The sequence below is a fragment of the Bombina bombina genome, chromosome 5, assembly GCF_027579735.1.
Source record: "Bombina bombina isolate aBomBom1 chromosome 5, aBomBom1.pri, whole genome shotgun sequence".
NCBI classification, from domain to species: Eukaryota; Metazoa; Chordata; class Amphibia; order Anura; family Bombinatoridae; genus Bombina; species Bombina bombina.
In genome coordinates, this window is record NC_069503.1 from 185,317,283 (window position 1) to 185,340,219 (window position 22,937).

At 35.7% G+C, this 22,937-nt stretch overlaps 1 protein-coding gene across 1 annotated transcript in view; it reads left to right on the plus strand.

The window, feature by feature from the left end:
• Window positions 1–22,937, plus strand: part of DPP6 (dipeptidyl peptidase like 6) — a 1,272,214-nt gene that overhangs the window by 1,094,994 nt on the left and 154,283 nt on the right. Inside the window, exon 9 of the mRNA XM_053713807.1 lies at window positions 14,810–14,964. Within this exon, the coding sequence (XP_053569782.1) occupies window positions 14,810–14,964 (155 nt within the window). The remainder of the gene's footprint in view (window positions 1–14,809; window positions 14,965–22,937) is intronic.

Here is a 22,937-nt window from a genome sequence, read left to right on the forward strand (position 1 = left end):
AATATGAATTTTCTGTAAATAGATGGATGTAAGGGGCGGGGGGGGCGTCAAAATGCACCTTCGCCTGTGTAGACAAAAATCCTTGCACCGGCCCTGGCCGGAGGTTTAGGGGTTGATAGGTTTATTTAGTAGCGGCGATATGGGAGGCCGGAGGTTTAAGGATTAATAATTTTATTTAGTAGCGGCTATGTCGGGGAGCAGTGGATTAGGGGTTAATAGCTTTTATTAGTGTCAGCATTGTCGGGAGCGGCGGATTAGGGGTAAATAACTTAATTTAGGTGTCGGCGATGTTGGGGGCGGCGGATTAGAGGTGTTTAGACTAGGGGTTTATGTTAGGGTGTTAGGTTTAAACGTACCTTTTTTTTTTCCATAGACATCAATGAGGTTGCGTTACAGAGATTTTTCATTCCGCACTTCAGGTGTTAGGTTTTTTTTCTAACACTCTCTCCCTATTGATGTCTATGGGGGAAAGTGCGCATGAGAACATCAAATAAGCCCTTGGCTTTTGTGTGGTATTGAGCTTTACGCCACCATATTGCACGCACATGGAGGCTTTTCAGTAACTGGTAATGGCAGCGCTATGGAGAGTGAAATAACGCAACTTTTTTGGCGTTAGTTTCGCACCTTGTTTAGCGCAAAACTCTTAATCTAGGCGATAGATAGTAACATAGAAGTAAGGTTGAAAATAAGACAGAAGTCCATAGAGTTCAACCTATACAAATCTTAATATACTTACAAAAAAGCTCCAGTTGAGTTGAACTTAAAGGGATAGTAAACACCAAAAATGTTATTGTTTAAAAAGAAAGATAATCCCTTTATTTACCATTCCCCAGTTTTGCATAACCAACACTGTTATAGAAATATACTTTTTACCTATGTAATTACCTTGTATCTAAGCTTCTGCAGACTGCCTCCTTATCTCAGATCTGTTGACAGACTTGCATTTTAGGCAATTAGTGCTGACTCTTAAATAACTTCACGTGCATGAGCACAGTGTTATCTATATGAAACACATGAACTAACGCCATCTAGCTGTGAAAAACTGTTAAATGCAGAGGCGGCCTTCAAGGGTTTAGAAATCAGCATCTAAGCCTACCTAGGTTTAGCTTTCAACTAAGAATAATAAGATATCAAAGCACATTTGATGATAAAAGTAAATTAGAAAGATGTTTAAAATTACATGCCCTATCTGAATCATGTAAGTTTAATATAGACTTTACTTTCCCTTTAATAGACTTTATAAAATTTAAACCTCTAAATGTCTACCTTTTTCTAAGCCACTACAGACACCCTCTTATCACATGCTTTTTTATTTGCTTTTCGCAACAGGAGACTGCTAGTTCATGTGGGCCATAAAGATAACATTGTGCTCACGCCCATGGGTTCTGCACAACACAGCTAAAATGCAAGTCAATAGATAGAATAAATAAATAAAAAGTCATGTGATCAGGGGACTGTCAAAAGAGGCTTAGATACAAGGTAATCATAGAGGTTAAAACTATATTAATATAACCATGTTGGCTGTGCAAAACTGGGGAATGGGTAATAAAGATATAATCTTTTTAAACAATAAAACATTTTGAGTTGACTGTCCCCTTAAATTAAACCCCATTAAAAATGGTGACACATTTAACACAAGCAATCATATCCCTGAATTCTGTTTCTAGCCAGAAAAGTATCTACACCATTTTTAAATGTATCTAAGGTATTGGCATTTATTACCTCCTTAGGTAATGATTTCCACAATTTTATTGATTTTACAGTGAAAAAACTTTTACATTGCAGGAGATTAAATCTCCCTTCCTCCAGCCTTAAATTGTGTCCCCTTGTCACAAACAATTTCTTGGAATAAATAGAGCTTCTGCATCTATGTATATGGGCCTCGAATATATTTACATAAAGAAATCATGTCACCTCTCAAGGACCTTTTTCTAATAAATAGATAAACAGATAAGCAGACATAAACACACAAACATATATATTTATTATATTACCAGGTTAATTTGGTTGTAAAGCAGGAGTAGGAAAATTACAGTGCACTTAGCAAAAAGCTAGATGTCTATAGGAAATGCTAATTAAATAAGCAATTATTGTTTATGGAAATAAGAATAGATATTTCATCACAAATGAAAAAATGTTAAACCCCTGTGTGCCAAAGTGTATTTTATCCAAGCCTATAGAACATTTACATGTGATTCCTGCCAATCTATGGTTAAACAAAACACTGTTCCCAAACAATTGTGTGTGTTGCAATAAGTGAAAGGTAATCTGATGAAGTGGAATTACAGAGATATACTTCCATATAACATTCTGATGAAGTGGAATTACAGAGATATACTTCCATATAACATTCTGATGAAGTGGAATTACAGAGATATACTTCCATATAACATTCTGATGAAGTGGAATTACAGAGATATACTTCCATATAACATTCTGATGAAGTGGAATTACAGAGATATACTTCCATATAACATTCTGATGAAGTGGAATTACAGAGATATACTTCCATATAACATTCTGATGAAGTGGAATTACAGAGATATACTTCCATATAACATTCTGATGAAGTGGAATTACAGAGATATACTTCCATATAACATTCTGATGAAGTGGAATTACAGAGATATACTTCCATATAACATTCTGATGAAGTGGAATTACAGAGATATACTTCCATATAACATTCTGATGAAGTGGAATTACAGAGATATACTTCCATATAACATTCTGATGAAGTGGAATTACAGAGATATACTTCCATATAACATTCTGATGAAGTGGAATTACAGAGATATACTTCCATATAACATTCTGATGAAGTGGAATTACAGAGATATACTTCCATATAACATTCTGATGAAGTGGAATTACAGAGATATACTTCCATATAACATTCTGATGAAGTGGAATTACAGAGATATACTTCCATATAACATTCTGATGAAGTGGAATTACAGAGATATACTTCCATATAACATCACATAATTATGTGTTACCAATAAGCAGGGGGGAAGAGTTATTGGGCTGTATTGTAGTTATCTGACTGTGGGCTAGGTAGATAATGAGTGTAACAATATTTATTGCTCCCGTTCGAGCGTAAACATCGCTGGACGATAACTTTTTGTGCAAATCGGGTTGTTTGTAAGTTAAAAGTTTGCACACGAGTGCTAACCTTACGCGCACAAAAATAATAATTAGAATATCACCTTAACATATTCCCCATAGACGTCATACATGCCCGCTAACCCTATCGGGTTTAAACAAGTGGGCTCAACCCGACATGAAATCTGAATAATTCATATTCCATTGTTCTTCTCATAGAATAATATGTGCTATTTATTTTTAAATCAATATTTCTCTGTCTCTCACTCTCTCTCTCGCTCTCTCTCTCGCTCTCTCTCTCGCTCTCTCTCTCGCTCTCTCTCTATATATATTTATACTATAATCACATTTGTAACGCGTTACGTCGCCAATTGCGCACTCATTCTCAAAGGAATCCACCTGGATGCAGTGAAGCTGAAGACCGCCGTTGAAAACCGTTGCTGAGGACCGCTGCTTGGGATCCATGCATCGGAGAAGACCGCTCTGCACCTCTGCTCTGCGCCGCCTTCTCTGACGGACTTCAGGAGGGGCGAGTACCTATTTGGGGCTTAGTCTTAGGCTTTTATTTTTTATTTTTTGGGGTGGCTTTTTTTTAAATTAGGTTTTTTTGGGCTGTAAAAGAGCTGATTGCCCTTTTAAGGGCAGTAAAAGAGCTGAATGCCCTTTTAAGGGCAATGCCCATACAAATGCCCCTTTAGAGGCAATGGGTAGTTTAGGTTTTTTTAATGTTAGGCTTTTTTATTTTGGGGGGTTTGGTGGGTGGGGTTTTTTTACTGTTAGAGGGGGACATATTTTTTTTAAATGTAAAAGAGCTGTTTAACTTAGGGCAATGCCCTACAAAAGGCCCTTTTTAGGGCTATTGGTAGTTTAGTGTTATATTAGGGGGTGTTTTTATTTTAGGGGAATTTTTTATTTTTATTGGGGTATTAGTTTAATTGTTTTATTTTGGATAGCTTTGTTTATTTTTTTTCTGTAATTTTAAATTTTTTATTTTTTGTAACATTAGCTGCCTTGGGGGTTTGTATTTTTTTTTAAAAAAATAGACTGCTCTCTGGGCAGGCTTATCGCCTAGTATATATAAATGTTTTTTGTTTTTTTGTAATATATATATATATATATATATATATATATATATATATATATATATATATATATATATATATATATATATATATTAGAAAAGAAGAAGCCATCAGCGCCTTAAATTTAAAAAGTCTAACTTTAATGGTCAGGTTAAAAGCTATGACAGAATTCAGTAAGAAAAGTCTGACATGTTTCGGCCAATGGCCTTAATCTTAGACATTATATATATGTATACCTATATGAATTAATATACCAGCACTTCTCTAAATCAGTTACATTACTTGGACATTGTGACCCGATTAATCGAGGCCTCTAAGGGTGTTATATATGGGACTTTGTTGATATAATTATTTCATATATATATATATTTGGGACTCATTGGTGTATTGTATAGTTGCCATCTATTATATAGACTTGTAACACATATTTTTGAGGAATATAAATGAAACATTTTTATCAGCAACCTGGTATACCGAGTGTTCTTTCAACCTTGTCTATTAATTTTTGTGATACTTATGTGCTGGGCTAATAGTCACTAACTGTCCCTTTTTCCTTTGCAAAATATATACCTATATATAGAGATAGAGATATAGAGATATAGAGATATAGAGAGGTAGAGATATAGAGATATAGAGAGATAGAGATATAGAGATATAGATAGAGATAGAGATATAGAGATATAGATAGAGATATAGAGATAGAGATATAGAGATATAGATAGAGATATAGAGATATAGATAGAGATAGAGATATAGAGATATAGATAGAGATATAGAGATATAGATAGAGATATATAGAGAGAGATAGAGAGAGAGAGAGATAGAGAGATAGAGAGAGAGAGATAGAGAGAGATATATATACAGATATATGTAGGAATATTTATTTAAAAATAAATATTCCCCTATGTGAAGAACATTGGAATTTGAAATATGTACTGTACATATACAGTAGAATGCATACTTAAATACATATGTACACACATAGATACATACATATATATATATATATATATATATATATATATACACATACATATACATATTAAGACGTGTATGTATGTATCTCTATTTTAAAGCCCTTTGCATGCCTTTTTTTCAAACATCTGACACCTCATATCTTTTAGCCCTTATAACATTTTAATGCTATGTTTTTAAAATAATATTTATCAGAGTAGTGTAACTGTACTTTTACGTGTATTTTTTATGTGTTTTTTGCAACTTTTTTGTCTGGCGTAACAGTTAACCAGAGCTCTGAAGTCGTGCTAACCCGACCAGTGTTAAATTAAATTGCACTCAAGCACTTCCAACACCCTTAAAGAGCCGCGATATACTCCTTATCGCTTGCACGGAACAGTTAGTGAGCCACTTGTAATCTAACCCCATATGTGAGAGAGATATGATCTATCGCATATAACTGTCTAATTAGTTTATCTTTTTTTCATATTATTTGTAGAATATGTCTGAATCATACCTTGTTTGTAGACAAAGAGAGTTCAGTATGTTCGCTGAATTTTACTAAGGATTCTAAAGGTTTTTCAGACTAGCAAATCAGCACTACTTTACCACACTATACAGACATAAAACATGAGATGCTCTTTCTAGATGTGAAATATCTGGAAATATTCATAACAGTTTCTGGATAAAATAGAACTTTTTGTTGCAGTACAAAAAAAACCCCCAAAAAAACTTAAAATTATTTGGTTGTTTCTCTCACATTTTTTTTAAGAATATAATTATGATTTTCCAATACTTGTGCACAAATCATATCCTTCTCTAAGCAGTGTCTCTGAGTCTATTTGCTTCTGTGATGAACAGTTCAAAGTGCATAAAACAAATAGTGTGGTTGGTTGACTGTATGTGAGATCAATAACTACTGAAATTGCTGCAATCTGTGGTATAATTTTCCTATATTATAACGCATGTGGGTTTCACTCTATCCTGTCCTTGTGACTGACAAAGTGAGTGCTGTAATTTACAGGCTTAATCAATACTGCACCAGGTCTTCTATTATGTTCTATTTGAATTGATTGCTGAACACAGAAAGAACAAAAACAAAAATGTTTATACGTTTATATTATTTTTGGATGGGATCCGTTTCAGTATTTGCTCTTAAAAAGTAATATACTATACTTTGTAGCAGAGGGAACACTATGTTCTTGTTCAGACTTTCACTGGGAAAGTGAGAATCTTTTTCTTTTATGTTTTCTTACATGACATCCTTTGAGAGCACATTATTACTATAGATACGGTTTTCTTTTTACTTTGCAGGTAATTGCTTACAAAATGATATCAGAGAATCACTCGGTTTGTATTTATAACTGTTTGTTTCTGGTGTATAGAAAGGAAAGAAAACAATGGCTCTTGAATGGAAGAGTTGTTGAACCTGCATGGCTGATATTGTTAAAGGGACATTAAACACTTTGAGATGGTAATATAAAATGATAAATTGTATATATAAAACAACTCTGCAATATACTTTCATTATTTATTTTGTCCTCTTTGCCTGTAATTCCATTCTGAAATTGTGAGCTTTTCAGTTCCTGTTAGAAATGGAAGTGCAGAACACGGTTATATTCCACACAGTCATTGGCTGCACACTCTAGTGACCTATTTATAACTGACCCTAATTGGCCACAGCAGGGAAGGTAACACAAGTTACAACATGGCAGCTCCCAGTGTTTTATAGACACTAAAATTTTACACTTATTTTGTCACTTTTTAAACAACTAATGAAACTTTATAAAATACATCTACATGTTAGTCATGGACCAATCTTTTCTTTGAATGCATCATTCCATCTAGCATGTATTTAGTGTTTAATGTCCCTTTAAGGTTCCAATCAATGTAGATAATAAAAAATAACTGTAGAAATAAAAACTTTAGTATGATATAAAAAAAAAAAAGGATGTAAAAATCAAATTTTTCATAAATTATCATTAAAGGGATAGGAGAGTCGGAAGGTCAGAATTAAACGTGCAGGATTCAGATAGAGAATTAAATTTTAGGACACTTTTAAATTCACTTCTATGTTCAAATGTGCTTCATTCTCTTGGTATTCTTTGTTGAAAAAAAATATATGCACATATCATACACTAGTTGGAGCTAGCTGCTGATTGGTGCCTGCACACATTTGTCTCCTGTGATTGGCTAACTAGATGTGTTCAGCTAGCTGTCAGTAGTGCAATGTTGTCCTTCAGCAAAGGATGAAGCAAATTTGATAATAGAAGTAAATTGGAAAGTTGTTTAAAAATGTATGTTCTATCCAAATGGTGAAACAACATTTTGGGGTTTCCCATCTCTTTAAATCAGTCCTATCAGATCAAGGGCCAGATTATGAGTGGCGCGCTAATTGCGCAAGCGATATCAGGTTTATCAAGGCTGTTTGCACGTCAGAAGGAGCGCTCATATTACATGTTGAAAGTAAGTACAAATGTGTGAGTGCAATCGCAATTTACCCAAAAATGATTACTGCAACCTCAGTCAGAGCTCTGGTTACGCGAGACAAAAAAGTGTCACAAAACACATCAAAAATACATTTAAAGGTACAGTAAACACTCCTCATTCAGTAGTATTCAGTAGTTGTGAACCTCAAGTCTGCAACGGTTTAAATATACCTGTTCACATCGTATTGTGTCTGATTGTAAATTCAAACTGTGCATCCAGACCATTAAAAATGGCCCCCAAACCCGGCCCCTAAGGATACTTCTTCCAAACCTTGATTCCATATGCCCCTCTAGTAAGCGACTCGTAAATCGCATCGAAGTGCGAATAGCGTTTATATGCCATCCTCACTGCGTGATAACATAGTTAAAAGCCTCAGGAACGAGCCGAGGTGTTGCAATTTTTTTTTTAATGTAGATAAAGAAGGTACAGGGAGGAGGAGATTGGGGGCCATTTTGGAGACATATAAACCGATTATTATATTAGGGATATTTATGACTGCTGCTATTCTTCACTATTGGGTGTATGTGAATTATGATTGAATGGTTATGTATTTTTATAATATATATCGATGTTAATGTTGTTTACTGTCCCTTTAAAAGAACAGTTACACTCATAATAACACCATCTAATGAAAATTATTAAAAAACATTACTACAAAAAAAAAAACTCAAAGAAATGGTCTCAGGTGTTAAGAGAAAAAAAAGGCAGGCAAACACACATATTCATGTCTAGATATGTATATGTGTGTGTGTATATATATATATATATATATATATATATATATATATATATATATATATATATATATATATATATATATATATATATACTGTGTATATATATATATACATATATACATATATTTATATATATGTATATATATGCATGTACATATGTATTTATAAGTGTATATTTACAGACATATATACACATTTAAACACATAAATATATATGTATACATATAGAGACATACATATATATATATATATATATATATATATATATATATATATACTGTATTTAAGTGCATTGGAGCCCTTTGCAGTCAAGTAGATGAAAACATGTTAAAGCATATTTATGCAATATTCATATTTAATAAAGTGTTATACTGTGTTTTTACTGTGAATATTTCATATTCCAATGTTCTTCACATAGGGGAATATGTTCCAATTTTTTTAAATAGATATTCCTATATATATCTGCATATATCTATACCTATATATAGTTAGTTATATATAGGTATAGATATATATTTTTACCAAAAAACATTATATATAAATAAATATGTATTTATGAATAAATAGAACATATTATGCTATGTGAAGAGCATTGGAATGTGAAATATTCACGCTGGGTTAGAGAACTTTTAAAGATTCAATCGGGTTTGCGTACTAATAGGGTGTTAGGCTTTTTTCCACTTTTCTTGCTCCATTGGCTTCTAGGGGGGAATATGTTAACGTGGTTGCGATGTTCTAACTTCAGCTTTTTGCGCGTATCGGGTTAGAGATCTTTCACAAATGTTGTACTTTCAACTTGTAATACGTGTGCTACCCAATTAACTTAAAAGTGTACTTCTAGCGCATGAGAGGGAGCGATAAATAGCGCTCCACTCATAATTTAGCCCCTATTTTGTAATGTATGCTGCATTATTGTGCTAATTTATGTTAATTTTATTTATTTTATTTTTTACTTTCAAAAAAAGGTAGCAAGAGTTTCTAGCTGGTGGAATAGGAGTGTGGCTGTTGTGGTGCTGTTTGGCCAGTGTGTATCATATAGGCTAGTAAAGGTACAGTGAAGGGGAAGTTGGGTTAAGTCATTGTACAGATGGAATGTTCAGAAGGAGGATATCTGGAGGGATTGAAGTGACATGAGCTGGTCTACCATTTTCATGGACAAATGTGCCTCAACTGCCTTGATTTGGCTTTTGTTTGATTAAGCATAGCAATAAAGTTTTGCTGTTTTTAAATAGCATTCTGAATGTAACTTTTACTCCAAGACCACACAAAACAAACAGGATTATTTTCGTGGAGTAATTTGATGATCATCAAACTACTTTAAAAGTAAGTTGCACTAGCAGATTATTTTACTGATTACTTCACAAGCATGAACAGTCAGTAAGTGACTCTAGAGTCATCTCATTTAAATATTTTGGCCTGTGGGCATTCTTCAGGATGACTTCTCATGACTAGTTTGAAGTCATCAATTATTTCCGAATGACTCCAGGAAGATCATCCTTTTTGACTAGGATATTGTTTATTTGAGGTGTGAATTATTCTACTTTTTGTGAAAGGCTTATCCCTTTAACACCTGCAATTTTTTTATACCTGCAGAAGCGTCAATATTTTTTTACTGAGAGAGAGCTTTTTTGATATATACCAATTGGCATTGGTAATATATTGGAATGTTGGCTTGCATTTACCAAGAACACCCTTATATGTATATACAGAGTGTCCACAGCACCTTATCTTAAAATCATTCCTTTATTGGGACAGTTTAAATGACTTGTGACGTTTTGGGCCTTTCAGCCCTTAATCATGCATACATTAGTTGAAGCTGCTTGCTTCTATTTATATCACAAAGCTTCATACATTTAAAAGCATGGACTGCCACTTGTAAACATTTAGATTATTCCTAATATAACAATGCCACCTAGTGGCCACAACATATAAAGATTTTCTTAAAATCAATTTCTTAAATTAAAGGCAATGTTTCTTATTATATTTAATTTTTCTCTAAACTTTTTATAATTGCATTTTTACCTTATTAAAGAAAAATATCCTCATCTTTACATATTGCAACTACAGTCTAATAAAGTTAAAGCAAGAACCTATATTACACACAGAGCACTGATTAAATAGCCAGAATAGTTATTTTTGTATCCCCCTTCCAAATGAACGTTTATAATATACATCAATCACTGGAAAACAGAGCAATTAAAGTGTATATTAAGTCCCTTAAGTGACATTATGTCTAGTTCATATATCCAGAACAGTTATTTTGTTTTAGCAATATTTCTCTGCCTCCCCCACTCCAAAGTGGTTGAATCTTATCTATGATACATCAATGTAGTTGGCTAATTTGGTGGCCTTTTTCTATAAAATAGAAAGACACCGGAGTTCAGGTGGTCCCACACCTAATATTGGATCTATTTTGGCTAAGACAGTCACGGATTGTACGGGTCAGTTCTCTTATTTATACCAAGGAACAGGGACATGTAATCATATATATTACCAGTTGATTCACACGTAAAGAAATTTTTAATTTTATAATTACACCCCCTTCTTGTATGATTAAAGGTATAACCCTTAATCATAGAATGGCAGCTCATGCAACCCATACATGGCTAATATCTTAGTTGCTTTTTGGTTTGTTGTATATTTTTACCTGAGCCAACATCTGTTTTTAGTTATTGTTCTCTTATGTTTTTAACCTTTCTAAAGGCCATCATTAGTTGCTCTTGGAAGGCCTCTATGTCCCCATTGCAGTCCCTCAATACACGCCAGTGCTTCTTAATAATCTTAGAATACTTATCGCTATATGGGCTGTATTGGGACACAAAGAACATCCAAGATATTTTCTTTTGTTCATTTACTTATCTTAGTTTATTTTTTTATTTTTTAATATGTTTCTGGATTAGATTAGGGGGATATCCTCTATTGATGAATTTCTGTTTCATTTTTCTAATCCTTGTTTCCAGGACGTATTGTTCAGAAACAATTATTTGCACTCTTAACAATTGGCTACATGGCAAAAACTCAACCAAGCCTCTAGGATGAAAACTGTTCTAATGAAGGAGAGTATTTCTGTCTGTCTCCTATATATATATAAATCAAAAGCTAGACCATTACCTTTTTTTTATAGATTTTTGTGTCCTGGAATGCCAGGGATTCCTTATATATGTAAGGAAAAACTCCATGCCAGTTACTGAAGTATTAAGTTCTGTTACAAAATTCACCAGGGATCTCACATCACATCACCATATGCCAAACATATCATCAATATATCGCCACCATGCGGCACCATAGTCTTTAAACAATACACTTTCATAAACAAACTTCTCTTCAATAAATCTCATATATTAGAACACCATTATAAGTGATGTTTAACTGCAATACTCTGCAGGGGCTATGTGAGGATGAAGTTAAATGCAGGGACGGTAAGTCATATTAAGGAAGTTTAACAGGTCTTCTGACAAACTGACTTTTCCTGTGTTAATGTAGAATTTTATTTTTTTAGAACTTAGCTAACAACAAATGTTCCAAAGACAAAACTAGTTTAAACTGCTTATATCTGTAAAACAAAGGAGCACAAAGCTATTTTTCTTGCCATAGGAAGAAATTATGATGTTGTTTATGTCCATTTTATGTAATCCATATATCCAGATGTACGTCTGCTTTATGGGCAGATGGACGCTTGAACCAGACAGTAACTGGAGAAATTCTGTTTCCGGATATCTGGATTTCACTTACAATAAATTTACAGAGAGAGACATGAACCATGTTTTCTTTTATTCATTATTGCTAAAATCTACAGGGGATTGGTGGCAGCAGGGAAGGAGACAGCTAAACAACCCCAAAAAAGAATTGGTGATTTGTCCATTAGGAGTTGGTAAATAGGTATCTTGTATTACCTCTTAATACTCTGGATCCCAGATCATATTATTTTGGTGAATGTTAAGTTGTAAAGAGACTGTAACAAAACTAAAACAAACTTACTTTAGTAATCACCAAAAAGATAATCTCATATAGGGATGATCAAATATTCAACGGTATGGAGAGAAATCAAGTAAAATCTTTGGGGATTTCTTTAAATCATTATATTTAAATATGTGTGTGTCTGCATAGCTAAATAAAAGCTCTAAAGTTAAAATTGGTTCCTGTACTGAAGAGAATTCTTTAATATCACCGGAGCGGATAGCTTTAGATCAGTGGCGTCACTAGGGTTGGTGTCACCCGGTGCAGTAAGTTATGGTGTCACCCCCCCCCTCCCCCTAGAAAGTAGACACACAAACACAAAAACACAGGCACACACACATACAAACACTCAGACACACTTAAAAACACACTCAGATGCACACACAAACACTCAAAAAACACTCAGACACACACACACACAAAAACACACACAGAAAAACGCTCAGACACACACACAAAAAAACTCAGGCACACTCACAAACAGACACACACACACACACACATACAAAAACACTCAGACACACACACAAAAACACTCAGACACACACATACAAAAACACTCAGACAGAGCACTCTAAAAATAAATCACTAAAGAAAAGGTTTAGGCGCAAACTATGAAAATTCTGCTCTCTGACTCTGTTCCAAGTCTGTCAGTGCACAGCCCCTGGCTGCGTGCCTACCGCTTCTTATGGCCAATCACCTCTGCACTCTGCCCACCCCCAGAGCCCCGCCCGCCCTCCACTCCTACCTCTTCAGTGTGCACTTAGTATACCGTAACCGTACCGGTCTGGTGGGCATCATATGTTTCTCCTTCACTTAAGAGACAGTGTCAGACATGCATCTCTACATTGTATTTCTTTGAATTTCAATAAAATTAAAAAAATAATAATAATAATTCTGGTGGTGTCACCCCCTGGAGGGTGTCACCTGAGTGCCCGCAACCCCCTAGTGACGCCACTGCTTTAGATCATCTGACCTGGACTTGACTCTAGGGTTGATATTTTTTTGAACAAAGAAACCCATAGAAAACCTTTAAAAAATATTTTCTGTTGTATGTAAAATAGGTTATTTTAAAATGCATATTTTATTTATGCTTGTGGAGGTTTGTCACTTCCTACCAATAATGGGGCTAGATTATGAGTGGAGCGGTGATAAGAGCTCCCATTCACATGCTAACTTTGCTCAACTTCTGCTCTTTGCGCACATCAGGTAGTACTCACAATACAAGTTGAAAGTAAATGTTTTTCGCTTGCACGCTAACGTGATGCGCACAAAGTCTTCCTCTACTTATGCCCTACCAATACCATGTTACAGAATGCCCCAGAGCTGTTCAGTTCATCAAATACCCATGGGCCATACAGAATTAATATTCCAGTTCCTAAATCGCCATCTGTTTAATGCAAATCCCACACCGAGATTGTGAAGCCCCAACCCAAACTCCAAATTTCAGGAAACACTTAAATGTGGGGAGTGTGCAATTCACTGGCATAAAGCGGCTAACCAGATTATTTTTTTATTATTAGTGTATTATTATTATACTAGTGTTCAAGCCCGTGTACACGGGTCAAAATGTCCCCCTCCAAGATCCTCCCTCCTCCCCCTTTCCACCTCCTTGCCGCTCTTAGCATACTTTATTTCTGTAGTGTAACAGTCCCACCTATTCCACCCCCCCTCCAGCGTTGGGCCGCCCACCCATCTCCCTCCTAAACCTCCCATGCCACCAACATTCAGCACCACCGCTACCCGATGCAGAGAGGGACACAGAGGGTCCCTCTCTGCTTCAGTACCTCTGAAAGACTACTTCTGCACTGCCCCACTTGTGGTGCATGCAGAAATAGCGCGGTATTGTTACCTTTAGCGAGATCACAGCAGAGAGAGGCCCAGGGCTTAATGTTAATTACTCTATAAGTACGTACCAAAATCCCAATGTATATATATTTACCAGGTAATTGATGCAAAGCATTATTTTTATCTTAAAGATATAAATAAATTTCCTTTGGGTGCAGTTTGCATTTTCTAAGAAATTGTTAAAGGTATATGAAACCCATAAAAATATGTTGTGATGCAAACTTAGAATACAATTTTAAAAAAATGTCCAATTTACTTCTATTATCAAATTTGCTTTGTTCCCTTGACATTCTTTGTTGAAGAGATACCTAGTTTCGTGTCTGGAACACTACATGGCAGGAAATGCTGCCATCTAATGGTCTTGCAAATGGATAACATTCTTGAAAAACTGCTGCCATATAGTTCTCCAGAAATTTGCAGGATCCTATACTTTCTTTCTTGATTTTCAACAAAAGATACCAAAAGAACAAATAAAAAATTGATAATAGAAGTAAATTAGAAAGTTGTTTAAAATCTGAATCATGAAAGAAAAATGTTGGGTTTCATATCCCTTTAAAGATTACAACTAAGAGCCAAGTGTTTGTCAACAAAGATTTTTATTGTATTAATAACCATGTTGCTGTTTTCATGTTTCAGAGGAGATATTAAGGACCCATATTGCTCATTGGTGGTCGCCAGATGGCGCCAGACTTGCATATGCCACAATAAATGATACCAAAGTTCCTACCATGGAGATTCCGATATACACTGGGTCAATTTATCCTACAATAAAAACATACCATTATCCAAAGGTAAGATTATGTTACTTTAAGACAAGAGGTGTCAGGTTACACTCTGGGACAGTGTGACACACTATTTGATGTCTGTTCTCTAGATCATACTGTGAATCTGTAAAATCACACTAAAACAAACAAAAAAAATAAGATTGTGCAAATATCCTGCCTGATGAATGAGGCTCAGAAATGTGCAAAAAGTGTATTATTCGCCATTACTAACTTGTAATGTGGTTCTCTTGTCACATTAAAATCACATTAAGATGACTTAAATGCTAATGAAATAGTCAGATAACCTTAAAAAACAAATTTGCATAAACTGTTTTTAGCGTCTTCTATACGAATAATAAATAGATTTTCTGAAAATCAGTTGACTATAAATATAATAAAACAATGTTATGTATTCAATGTCTTTACTTGATTTTTTTACTATGTATTTAGTAATATTAGGATAAAGAACTAATACTGTTGTAAAACTACATTATACATTTATACTAGATAGTTTAACCCATTAGTTGCCAGAGAGTGCTTCAACACATTACATAATAATCGGTTACAGCCGCTGTGGCAGCCAAGACGTTAATACAAAGCAACTAAACTTTAATAAGGAAGCAGGTTGGAAAAAAGCACATTTACTATAACACTGAAACAAGTTTAATAAAATAAATTTGAATCACCAGACAATATTTGGAAGCTGACAAAATTACAGTCACGACTATCATCGTGTCTCATGAGGGTGTTAAGTGTATATCTCAATGTCAGCAGATGGAGATATTTCTGTTTTGTGTAGTTTATATTAAGGTAGAAGAATGCACATATCTGTATACAATAATAAAAAGATAATCATATTGTATGTTAACCATATTATATCAAATCTCTGATATGTGTTAGGACTGTTTTTGTGCTTAAAGGGACATTCTGGTCAAAAATGTAAATGCTCAGTGATGAATTACGTATTTGAATAGAAACATTTGCAGTATACATGCATTGGTAAAAATGCGTCTAGTAAAAGTTATCACTGTTTTATTGTTTACATTTTTCTCTGCATGTGCAGGTGAAGCATATCTAGATATTATCAGTGCATCAGCATTTTAAATACTGCAGCTGCTCAGAGTGGCAGTGGGGGCTTGTATTCTATCAGCAATTAACAAATTGGGTCATTAGTCGATAGTAAAAGCACCCCAGACTCTCTGATTAAGTGCTGTGTTTAAAATGCTGGTGCACGGTGCATACTTAAATACACTTTTGAAACGGCTATGGCTTTAATAAGAATCATTTTTGCTAATACATGCATATTACAAAAATGCTTCTATTTAAAACTGAAATACATATATTTGGATTTCAATTTTTCTCTTGAATATCCCTTTAATAATAGATTGAGAATTCCGTGCATGAGGGGACAGTAGGTGAGACACAACCATGCTGTAAAATACATCTTTTGCAGGACTTGAATATAAAATAACTCCCTTGCTTATATTGTGACACCTACCCTCATCACTTTCATTGATCATGGTCACAATGTACTGCACTGTTAGATGTCTAAAATATATGTCCCTGAGTGACAATATATCAGCAATTTCAATCACAAGGGTTGACCTGGGCAGTAAATATGTGCAGCAATGTGAAAGATTCGGGTGGTGGTGTTATATAACATGAACTTTGTACTGTAGCACCATATATGGGTATACTGTTAGCAACATATGCAAAGATTTTAGTCTTAAAGGTGAAAATTGAAATGTACAACACGACTGCTGATTCTCTGAAAAAGTGTGGTGCATGGGTCCTGAGAGCATATGTTCGTATGCCTCTGAAAACCAGTAATACCCTTTAATAGATGCATTTATACTAATTTAAGAAAATTGAAAAAATGCTTCTATTAAAAAAGGAAAATGCACCCATGTTTGTTTCAATTATGGCCTTTGTATCCCTTTAAATGATTCGTCTAATCTTAGTTTGGTGTGAGCTTATAGTTAACTTGGACTTCAGGGTTTATGGGATCATATGGCTGCTCAGAGCTGCAGACATCTGATTCTGGTGCTATCTACCCATTTCAGAGGATTTTTGTGTGTGTGTTGGACAGCTAGAATCCCCAGCTAAGTCTCTAAGGGACAGTAAATGTGAAAAGTGTTTACTGCAGATATTGATAAAGTTGCTTTTAAATAGTAGCCTATACCTTTTTATTTATATCAGTCTAGGAGGGCTCTCCCGACCTCCCCCAAGCCCAAAGGCTTTGTCTTTGTTTCCAACCAGATGGTGAGCCCCAAATGAGCGCATGCTCCCTGTTTGTCTATGCATATGATCCCCTATACATATATACAATAAAACATTGCTGTGCTGGCTGGAACATAAGTTCTGCCCATGTGCAAGAAAACAGGTAAGCATGCGCTATAGCAGCTCAACAGCTCTGTAGCAACTAACTGCTTGCTTGGAGGTGGACATGTTTTTACATTCACTGTCCCTTATGTCTATTGGTATTTATTTGTCTTTCAAAAAAAAGAGGTCTAGTAAACTTTCACTCTATTCTGCAGCACATACAGTATTTAGCAAACGTTTTCTAAGCAAAATCTGAGAATGTAGTGAGAGTTAATCTGAAGATACTTCACATAATGAACAGTAGGTTCACATGCAGACGTACTAGATATTGGGTTATGTCTTACATTTTAATGGTGTTGGCTTCTTAAAGGGAAAGTCTACACCAGAATTTTTATTGTTTTAAAAGATAGATAATCCCTTTATTACCCATTCCCCTGTTTTGCATAACCAACACAGTTATATTTATATACTTTTTACCTCTGTGATTATCTTGCATCTAAGCCTCAGCAAACTGCCCCTTTATTTCAGTTGTTTTGACAGACTTGCAGTTTAGCCAATCAGTGCTGGCTCCCAGGTAACTTCACGTGCATGAGCACAGTGTTATCTATATGAAACACATGAACTAACACCCTATAGTGGTGAAAAACTGTTAAAATGCATTCTGAAAAGAGGTGGCCTTCAAGGTCTAAGAAATTAGCATATGAACCTTCTAGGAAACATTTTTAAAATTACATTCTCTATCTGAATCATGGAAGTTTATTTTGGACTAGACTGTCCATTTAAGTCTATTCCAATCCATAAGACGAGCCATGTGAAACACACAGAGCGAGATTACAAGTTGCACAGCAAATCTAAATCTATCTTTAGTGAAAACACCGCTAGCGATATGCTTTTTGCGATTCTCAGGATCCGCTTGTATTACAAGTTGAAAAAAAATAAGTTTTTTTCCGCTAGCGGTAGCCCAAGAATCGAAAACATCGCTAGTGGAGTTTTGGTGTGCATTTCTCCCATAGAAATCAATAGAAAAAAAAACAAAAAAGTGAACAAAAAACCCTTACCATAAGCACCTAGTTTAATAACCCCTAATCCGCCATCACCCCACAACGCAAACACTAAATAAGACTATTAACCCCTAAACCGCCATCCCCCCACATCGCAAAGTACATAAATAAACTGTTAACCTCTAAACTGCCATCCCCACATCGCAAACTATCTAAATATATGATTAACCCCTAAACGGCCATACCCCCACAATGCAAAGTAATAAACTAACAACTAAACCCCCTGACCTAACACCCCCTAACTTAACTCCAATTAAAATACCCATAAATTAAATCTATACTATCTTAAAAAAAATAAAAACTTACCTGTAAAATTAAATAGAAACCTTCGCTTACCCTAAAAAAAAACTAACATTACTTAAAAGAAAATACATTACAAAAAATAAAAAAATAACATTTACACAAAAATAACAAAACCTACCATTACAAAAAATAACAAACGAAATTACCAAAAATAAAAAAATATACACCCACAAAAAAAACCTCACCCCATTTGCACTAATTTGATCTTCCATTTTTGTTTTATATCAAACCATAAAACTTGTCTGTTTCTATCTTAAAGGGACATAAAGTGTAAAAAGTAAATATGTAATGTGTTAGAGCATTTTATTAGTGCACTTTTGCTTATAGTTTAACCCCTGCAAACTAGACATTTCAGAGAGTAAGTGGTTACTTGTATGACACAAATGAAGTCTTCAATGACACAATACACACCATATCTCTGAGCAGACATGGGGCCTATTTATTAGCGGATACAGCATATTTTCTCGACATTTATCATTGCACCAGCTGGTAAACTGCTGGGGCAATATCACCCCCTGCAGATTTGCAGCCAATCGGCCGCTAGCAGGGGGTATCGATCAACCCGATCGTATTCGATCGGGTTGATTTCTGTCCGCCGCCTCAGAACAGGCGGACAAGTTATGGGGCATCAAGCTCCATACAGAGCATGATAAATATGCCCCATTGTGTTTAAATCCTGATCCCCTAGTCACATGTAGCATATGTGCATATGCTGCTGAACCAGTAATAGCTTTTACCAGAAGCATTTTTGCTAATGGAAGTTTATTGTAAAATGTTTCTATGTGAAATTGAAATGCACTAATGTACATTTCAATTTTCACCATCCTGTCCCTAGCTAATTGAAATGGTTGACAAAAAAACGGTTGGACAGCAAATAATGGATTGGAACTTGTCCCTTAAATGATGTACAACCTTTACCAGCAGATATTTTGTGAGATCCTACTATTCTGTTTATTAATTTTTAGCGATGAGAAATATATCTACCCTACTGTGCAAAAGTTTTCAGTAGGTGTGAAAATATGTTTTTAAGTAAGAATGCTTTAAAAAATAGAAATGTTGGAGCCGGCAGCAGCCAAGATGGCAGCAGAACTCCAGCGCTCCGCTGTATGCGCCTGTAAAGAACTGTCCTGGGGCATTGCAGACTGGCAATAATGGAAGACTTTCTACCTTAAAGCCCCTACAATCATCCCTGAAACAGACACGCTGAGACTTTGAGGCGGGTGACACTGTCGGAGGGAGCGGAGAGCTGATCTTCGTCACAGAGGGGAAACAGCAGACGCCATCTTGCCGGCAATACCAGCACTATCTCTGCAAACACGCTGCTGGGACCAGCGCACCCAACAACCAACTGCCTATTGTTGGCTACTCTGGCTGGCTCTCCCAACTTGACGACGGCACTAGAACCCGAACACTGGGACACAGACCTGTACACAGACATTCCGGTCACATCACTGGGCCACAACCACACGTGTTGGAAAGGCCTACACAAAAGGCAAACAAGGGACTGTCCTAGGGCTCACTACATACCTTCGCCCGGTAAGAACGCCACAAATCCCTCAGTGTACCAGCAGAGCCTATTAGGGCAATGCTCCAAAACAGCCTATTTAAAATGAGTATAATACTTGTTGTCATAAACAGCCCTAAAACAATCTCCCCTGTACTCACACATAATTTAAAAAGCTGGTTTGAACTGCCTTATTAAGCAAACAACAGAAGAAAACGGCAAATACACAAAGTGCCTAAATTATCTAGCTCAGCTTTATTATATTTAGACTAAACCGATAAAGCCCTGGGGTGTCACTCTCACGGGGAATACCTGCACTTCAATACTATCCTCAGATCACATTAAAAAACAACTAATAATGGCAGCAAAGAAGCCACCAAAGTCAGAGAGACTGACAAAACATTCAACTAGTAAAATTCATACTATGCCTACATACTTTAGTGCTGCTGATCAGTCCTCACCACCTGTTAACCCCACCAGCAAGGGCAAATCCTCTTTGGAACCCCAAGCACAAGAGCCCACACCAATGAACCCTATGAAAGATACCACTCAGATACCTATAGCCTTGCTGTCTCATTTCGCTACTAAGCAGGAAATTACAGACATCTTTAAGACTTGCTTGAGAGAAGAGCTGACCGAACTGAGACAAGATCTCTATACTCTAGGTTCAAGAGTAGAAATGTTAGAAACAATTAGTGAGGAGATAAGAAAAGATATTTTGAGAATTGAAGAAAATTAATCCTCACACCAAGAAGCAATTGATACCCTCTGGGACAAAATCGATGAACTGGAGAATAGGAGCAGAAGGAAAAGCTGCGATTCCAGAATCTATACTGCCTAGAGATTACCCTGAATATCTCCAAACCGTGTTCACTACTATCAAATAATCTACATACCCTGCTGAAATCCTGTGGGTTATAGCACATAAGGGCTCTGCGCCCTAGGCCTCCAGATAAGGCGCCTCCAAGAGATATCATCATTAGGTTTAAGAACTTTCTGGAAAAGAAAATGCTGCTCTCAGTCCAGACGTCAACAACCTATGCGGTTCCGAGGAAATGTCATACAGTTCTATCAGCCCTTTGACAACTGTGTTGTGTAATAAAGAAATCACATACAGATGGGGATTCCCAGTACAAATTATGGTCATCCAAGAAAACAAAAGGTTCACCTGCACTTCTCCCGAAGATATGACATCATTTGGAAAGGAACTAGGCCTTAACCTAGCTACAGATCTGCAATCAACTTCCGACCTCTCGCGAACAACTCTTAAAAGACCAGACTCAAAATCTTCAAAATGGCAGACTATGGGACCACGCAAGAGCACAGGAACATCAAGAACGAACCAAGACTTCAGGAAATTACCTTCCCCACGATCCCCTCAGTCTTCCAACTCAGAGGACGCTGATCTAGGACTCTTTCTACCCACTAACTAAGAAACATCTGAACTCTCAGGTAATATGTAATGTTTTGCAAACCATTTAACATATACTACCATAACAGTATCTAAACCATCATTTAAGCGAGATGGAACGTCTTCCTTGCTTCACACTTAAAGACTTCAAGGACACTGGTATATCCATAGAGCTGTCTCTTGTCAGCAAAACGGAATGGAAAAAATAATAAAATCAGCAATAGAGGCCCTTACTTTATTACCCCCATTTCTTTTTCTCTATTTATGTCTAATTTTAGACTTAGAGACATGTTTCCATTGTTTATGATTTTTGTATTTTCTGCTGTTACTGTTTTTTGTTACTTGTTACAGTATTATGTTTTTGTTGAATTCAATCATTATGTGATGTTTGTACTATGCAATGCAGAAGAGGTATTAGGGAACACATTTAACACACCCACCTTTTTAATTAAGTCACTTCACCAATCTCATCCCCACGCTCCCTCCACATCAAAAGATGCCTAACGCCCCAAAACCACCACGTTCATTAATCATACTAACTCAAAATGCCAAAGGCCTCAACTCCCAATGTAAGCGCTCTAAAGCACTATCCAATATGGCAAAACGCCATGCTGATAGCATATATCTACAAGAAACACATTTCAGAAGAAACCATCAACCTAAATACTTAGGACAAGTGTACACCCAACATTATCATAGCTCTGGCCACGCTAAAAAAATGTGGTGTTAGTATACTTTTCAGAAAATCATTACCATTTACACTCATACAAAAGATATCTGACACAGAGGGAAGATTCTTGGGTCTAGTGTGACTCCTATATGGTACGCCTATAACTCTAGAAACATCTATGCCCCTAATTCAAAACAAAAAACATTCTTTACGAAGATGTTTAATCATATATTAGATATATCCAAAGGGCCAATATTTGTAAGAGGAGATTTCAATCTCCCTCTCCAGCCGTATCTTGATAGCAATAACCCTCAAATCAAACCCAACACTAAATTTCTCGCATACCTCTGGAAAAACTTCAGACTACATAAATTATACGACATCTGGCGATTCCTCCATCCTACTCACACCCCAATAAATCTTATAGCTGTATAGATTACCTCTTCATTAATCAATTAGGATTATCACGAATACGTAAATGCGAAATCTCCCCCACTTTCTGGTCAGACAGCTCAGCAGTCCTCCTCCATATCAACTGGCCGGAACATTCATCTATCCCTTTCCTTTGGAAACTGGACGACACACTAGATTAAATGATATTTTAGAAGAATATTTTCGTATTAATGCACAATCAGTGTCTATTCAGTTCACTGTGTGGGAAGCACACAAATGTTCGCTTAGAGGCGAATTTATAAAACTGAAGGATAGATTAAAACAAACACAAAAGAA